A 6,629-nucleotide genomic window follows, 5' to 3' on the forward strand; every position below is an offset into this window, starting at 1 on the left:
CACCAATCTAAACATTCATCTCATCCCCAGACACCTTTGAGTGGATACACAAAATTAGCCAGCATAGCCGCCAAGGCACTCTCGAAGAAGAACAAGGCTAAGGGACTTACGCTCAAAGATATCAATATCTATTTTAAAGCTATAGTAATTAACCATGTGCTATTGACACAAGGTCTTAAAGTACAGCAATGGAAGAGCCACGGGCATCCGGAAACAGATCCATGCATATACGGTCCCAATTTTACGTCCAAAGTAACGATAGTACAGGAGCGAAAGAATAGTCTTTTATTAGATGATATTAAATTAATCAGATATCAATATGGAAAAAAACTTAATCTAGACCCCTTCCTTTCTTCCATCATACACGAAAACCAATCATATCTAAACGTGAAAGAATATAACCTTGGAAGAAAACAGAGCACATCTTCAATGCCTTAGAATCAGCAAGGCTCTCTGAAACCCACCTTCTTCAGTTCTGCGTTTGGGTCGAATTTCTTTTATCATCCAGCAAATTTATTCTGTTCACCATGTGACATAAGTAGACTTGGGATTTATTTTATTTTACTTAAATTTTTTTTTAATTTTACTTAATTTTGAGAGAGAGAGAGAGAGAGACAGAGCGTGAACGGGGAAGGGGCAGAGAGAGAGAGGGAGACACAGAATCTGAAACAGGCTCCAGACTCCCAGCTGTCAGCACAGAGCCCCACGCGGGGCTCGAACCCACAAACTGTGGGATCGCGACCTGAGCCGAAGTCGGACGCTTAACCGACTGAGCCCCCCAGGCGGCCCTAGAGTTGGGACTTAGATGTTCTTGTTTGTGTTGTTAACTGAATCATCCCCACCCAGGCCTTTTCTAGCGGTCACTGACTACGGAGCTGCTCTTTTGTTTTACCATTGGTTCCAACATTCATCAAGTGCATATAGATGCCATTCCCTTTGTCAAGCACCGTCATTGCTCTTGACCAACTTGGTCAAAACCAACTGGTCGGGCTGGCACTTTCGATCCCCACCATAGAGCACTGACTTCCTCCCACCCACGCACGATGCCTCGTTTCTTACCCTTCATCTTAGGAGCCTGCGTCCTCAGCACTGGCTAAGCCTCATCATTTCCTGGTCTCCAAACACACCCTGACTTCCCCCTCTTCCAAGTCTGTTCTCGCCGCTTCCCCAGTGGAAGAGCCCCCCCTCTGTGCCATGCTACTTCCAGGCTACCTGCCTGTGGTGTCCTGCCTGCCTTGCCCAGCTTGGGCTCGGTATGCGGGAGAAGCTGAGCAGACGGTGCAGAGATCTCCGTGACTCTTAGAGTTTTCTGAGCCCAAGTGTTCTGTGCCCCTTTATTCGGGGTTTGGAATCATCCCCAAGCTGGGCGGGCCTGGTGCCAGGACCCTGGGGCTTAGGGCTTGGGAAGGGCTTCCTCTGCTGGAGGAGGACAGCACAGGGGCCAGGCAAGACTACCCAGTCATTAACAGGCTCTTCCAGGGAGCAGTCCTGGAGAGGTCAATGTGCTTCTCAAAGACTTTGGCGACACCCACCCCAGAGAGTGAGTAGACTTCAAGTTGTGGGTACCAAAGACGGGCCACTTGGTCAAGAGACGTTGCCGTATCTCAGACGTGATACACAAAGAGGCCTGCTGCAGGACAAGGGTCTACACTTGTGTTCTCCTTGCCTGCCAGCTCTGGTCTTTCTTCAGTGCAGGGCCAAGGTCACGGGGGGACGTGGGACGAGGAGGGCGGTCAGTGAAGCCGTCTGTTCATTGCGGGTCTCTGCGCTATCTGATGGTTTTGTTCCGTTTGCTCATGGAAGCCTCTAGTTACAGCTTGTCCCCATACCGAGGGGGAGGTGTTCTTGGCCTTCACCTCGCCCCCATGGCCATTTCAGCAGCAGCCATGGGAAAGCTCTCAGCTCCTGGTTCTGCCTCTCCCACAGGTGAGCCAGACTGGGTGAAGACAGGCAACAGGCGCATGAGCGTTAGAGCCGGGAGCAGCTGGGTCCACGTTCCTCCTCCACCACCCGCCCTGCTTGGGCCACGAAGCCGCTCAAGCCTCAGCTTCTCCATTTGCGAAAGACGCAGATGACAATCTCCAGCTCGCGGAGCTGTTGGAGGACATAAATGAGACAACATATGTCGAATGTCTCACTTAGCGTGGGTGCCCTGCACATACGCACCAACTGTGTCCCCACCCCATCTATAGCCACACACCTGCTCATCAGGAAATGAGACTGAGAATATCCACTATCAGTGGAGGGACAGAGATAAACACTCTTGGCGTCAGTGTTACAAGGGCAGGACTGATGGATTGTCCTCAGGGGAGAGGGGACTAGTGTGGGGACATAACTATTGGGCATCATTTTTCCAGGACCCACTGGGTACCAGGCACTGCTTTTTACACACACTCATCTGATCCTCGTGGTAACCCAGGGGGTTGGTACTTGCAGCAGACCAAGGCTCTGGGTGGCAGGGGGGGACGGGGTCCCATAATCCCTGTCTCCTGGTATCCACACCCTTGTGTGATCGGTCCCCTCTGTTTGGATATGGGTGGGACCTGCTCCAACCAATAGAATACGATAACAGGTGTATTCCATGTATGCGATCACTTTATACAAGACTGTAATGACCTCTTAGGACCACCCCAATCCCAGGCCAGATGGACAAACACCAGGGAAGGCAGGCAGAGTTACTGTGAAAAAGGCTCAGGAGCTCAGAAGCTGCCCAGTGATTTCAAAGGTGGTCGCCCTACCTGCCATTTATTCCAGATCAGGAACCTGGCCAGAAATCACTTTTTGGTCTTCCCAGAGGAATGACATCATCTCAGCAAACAGTGTCCTGTGTGCTAGAAGACCCATACCTGTGGTTTTCAAAAGGAAGATGACCATTTCGTGGTGCATTCAGACAGAGCACAGAGTGCCTACCAAATGGCCTGCCTCCGGCTTCTGTAGACTCACGACAAAGCAGATCTGATAAGTTGGTGGGGCCAGGTGGACACTTTGGACCCTGTGGCCTAGGATGGACAGGCAAGATGGCTACTTGCCCTCCTTCCCCTCGTTTCTGTTACCAGAAGATTTTGATATCAAATATCCCTGGGGCACTGGTGCCTTCTCTGACAGGAGGGAGTTGGATTTGTCCTTTAGACCTTGGCCAGGTACCCCCAGGGGCAAGAGCCCACTGAGCTTGAGGGACCTCTAAACTCAAGAGAAAGTCTTGGCCTGGAGTCCTACTGAAGGAGTGGGGAGAAGTCTGTGCCGGCTCAGAATCTGGGGCAGGGAGGTCTGCATGAGGTCTGGGCACAGACCCAAGGCTGGGAGGAAGGTCGGGGATAGAGCCTGCCATGAAAACTGGGGAGGGGGTGCTCAGGAAGGGGGCTGCATGCAGGGGAATCGTGGGAGCGAAGTGAAGTGTTGATCTTAAGGAGCCATCCAGGCCCTGGGCACAGTGCCCTGGGGTGTCTCTGTACCCAGAGAGTGGCCTCTTGCCCCTTGCGGCTCGTGACCTTGTGCCAATTGGGTCCAGACTGACCCAACTCTACCCGCCCCTACCCTTCGGCCCTGCCTCTGAAGCCCCCAGCGGTGGGAGGCCTCCCCCAGCTCTCGGTGGGTCCGCCCCTTGCCGGCCCCCTGTGGCTCAGGCCCTGCCCCTCCCCGCAGCCCCTCCCGCTGGCCACGCCCTGTGCGGGCCCCGCCCCACTTTAAGGTTGCTCTGCACCTGGGCGGCCTCACTTGTGTCTCCAGGCCCGCGGGGGATGCGCTCTCGCCATGGCCTCTGGGGCTTCTCCGATCCTTGGGATGCCCCCACACCGTCTGTGGGCCCGGAGGCCTGGCATCTACGAAGACGAGAAGGGGAGGACCTGGGTGACGGTGGTCGTGCGGCTCAGTCCCTCCCAGAGAGCTCGGAGCAGGGCCTCCCCAGGCGGCACAGTGAGTTGTCAGGCATGGGTGTGGGGGTCTGGGGGAGGGCTGTGCACGGGTGTCAGCCCGTGGGCCTGGCACATGCAGCAATAGGGCCCGGGACAGAGGTGAGAGGAGGCAGTTCTCAATTGTCTGGAAAAAACTGGCCTGTGCTGAGAGCGAGCACAGTGATGTCTATGCCTGATGCAGACCGCCAGGAGCCCCTGCCTGGAGGGACCACTGGTCTGAGCTTAGCCGGAGGAGATGATGCAGCCCTCATTGGGAGCCCAAGGGGGAGGTAGGGCCCAGGCCTCCCCCCAGTGCATGCTGGAAAGGCATCACAGCTGGGCTCTACAGGATGAGTAGGAGTTTTCCAGGAGGTATTGCAACCTAGAGGCAGCAGGTGAGCCAACCGCGTAAAAGAAACGTTGACTTTGGGTTCCCTATCTGCAAAAATGAGAATAATCTGCCTCCTTGGCAAGTGAGAGGCGGCTCACCAGCCGCAAGGCCTTGGGGGCGTTCAACAGATAACACCTTCCGGAATCCCACCTGGGAAACTGATTCCCGAGGCGAGGGTGGAGTTTAAGACCATTTAAGGTTCAAAAGCTCCCCAGGTGGTGAAGACAATCACTCAGGTTGGAAGGCATTCCCTGTAGATGAGGGCTTTAGATTCCAGTCCATCTTTGAGGGATATAATAAATACTTCCGTGTAATATGGTAAAAGCTTATCTGGGTATTAAAAATGCCATTTAGGCCATCATAAACATTTTAAACAATACAAAATTCTAGCAATCTTCAAAGAGGCTCTGCAGAAAATTTTGGGTGGAGAACACTGTAAGTCTTTCCCACACCTATGCCAAATAAAGCATGCAAAAAATTCTAAACAAAGTATTTTGGTAGGTTTTTTTGAAAACATAAACATGTTTTCAGTGGGAAAAGTGGATTCAAGTAACGTAGTGAAGGATGCAGTAGAGGCACCCAGAGAACGAGCATTTCCCCTTATTTAAAATAATTACTTCTTAGAAGTAGATCTCTATTTTCACATATAATCTTAGGATGGGAAGCAGCGTTCTGAGCCTGATCAAACACAAGGACCAGAAAACTTTCGGTAGAGGGTCTGATAGTAAACATTGCCAGCTTTGCAGGCCATACGGAGTCTATAGCAACTGCTTGACTCTGTCCTTGTGGTGAAAAACCAGCCAGAGACAATGTGCAAAGGAATGAGCTTTTGTTTATCTACAATAAAGCTTTATTTACAAAAGAGGTAGCGGGCCAGATTCGGCCCACAATTTGGTGATTGATACCTGATCTAAAGCCAGAATCCAAAGGGAAAGAGATTTCACCATGTAACTAAAAGCATTTCCTCTGCCAAAAGAACCCATACAAAATTAAGACAACAGACCGAGAAGAGTCATTCGCCATATGTATGACTGATAAAAGGCCAGTATCCTTAACTCGTAAAGATGCTCCTCACACACAAAAAGACGAATCCTCCGATAAAAAAAACTCTGTAAGGAACTTTCCATTTTGTTGCATGACAAAGGGAGCTTTGGTTATAGTTGTTGGTGATTTTCCCACTCGCTTTTATACCTTTCTGTATTAGCCAAATTTCATTTTATTTTTTATGTTTACAATAAGTACGTGAATGCCGTGATCAAATATGATATATTTTGGGGGGAAACCCATCACTCCCAGATCCTAAGGTGTACAGATACTTTATTTTTGGAAAGATTGAAAAAAACTGTAGAAATGGCTGAGACAGAGGCCTAAGCATATAATCAATTGCTGATGGGTGGGGAGAGTGGCTAACTTTTCACGGGTACCGTGGGGTGTGGTGGGGTGCAAGTCAGCGGGAGGACCGTACTTGGGGGATCCAGGAGAGAACCAGTCATCCCACATCCAGATGACACCCCCAAGTGCCATGCCAGGTGCCATGGCTTTAGGTGTGGGATTCTGAAAATATTCACATCTGACAGGGCAGTTTGCCAGCTGGGCCCCGCATCCGGGACTGTGTGTGTTTGCGTGCAGACCAACCATTGGGGGAACCCTGCCCCTGATGTGCCCTTCTCTCTGGTCCCTTCAGCATGAGCCTGAGCCCAGCGTCACAGTCCACATGTGGCAGATGCCAGTGCACCCCCAGGAGCCCGTGTCCCCCAGCCAGCTGACCCTGTCCCGGCTGCCCCTCGTGTGGCAGCTGTACTCTGGAAGAAGGTACAGAGCAATGGATTCCAGGCTCTGGGAAATAGTGAGCCATGGCCAGGCAAGTGTGTGGTGGCCCCAGGAGAGGGTGATGAGTGGCCTGTGGTCACTGCATGTGTGCAAAATGAGGCAAAGGATGGAGGGACCGGACTACTGAAATCCACAAACCCGTGTTTCCATCTGCTTCAGGCGGATGGACAAGCATTTCCTGGGGACTCTGACCACTGCTCCCTCTCCTGCAGATCGACTCCACAGAGGAGCTGGTCCTGACAGAGCTGCCACCAGGGAATGGCTGACCGCAGAGAGCGGCTCACAGGCTGGTATGTTGGGGTCCGTGTCTCTCGGTGTGGCGGTCAGACAAAGGCAAGGCGGTCTCTCTTCTTTACAGGAAGGCAGTGCTGGTTTCCCTTCCCTCATGCTGTTCCTTGAGCTTATCTTCCACAGCCACCCCGTCACCCTCCTCCCCTGATCCCTTGGATGTGTTTTTCACTGTGGGCAGGTCCCCCACCTTCACAAAGCATGAGATCTCACCAAATAATAGTCATCAT

The 6,629-nt window shown here is 52.0% G+C and overlaps 1 protein-coding gene across 1 annotated transcript; it reads left to right on the forward strand.

Moving 5' to 3' along the window:
* Positions 1–1,358: 1,358 nt before the first annotated feature.
* On the forward strand, positions 1,359–6,377 carry TCL1B (TCL1 family AKT coactivator B). Its single transcript, XM_060617452.3, has 4 exons — positions 1,359–1,540; positions 1,927–3,912; positions 5,966–6,142; positions 6,324–6,377. Exons 2-4 carry the CDS (start codon positions 3,751–3,753, stop codon positions 6,375–6,377), a joined length of 393 nt encoding a protein of 130 aa, XP_060473435.1. The 5' UTR covers positions 1,359–1,540; positions 1,927–3,750.
* The last annotated feature ends 252 nt before the right edge of the window (positions 6,378–6,629 follow it).

Source organism: Panthera onca, chromosome B3 (genome assembly GCF_046562875.1).
Source record: "Panthera onca isolate mPanOnc1 chromosome B3, mPanOnc1 haplotype 2, whole genome shotgun sequence".
In the NCBI taxonomy this organism is placed as follows: domain Eukaryota; kingdom Metazoa; phylum Chordata; class Mammalia; order Carnivora; family Felidae; genus Panthera; species Panthera onca.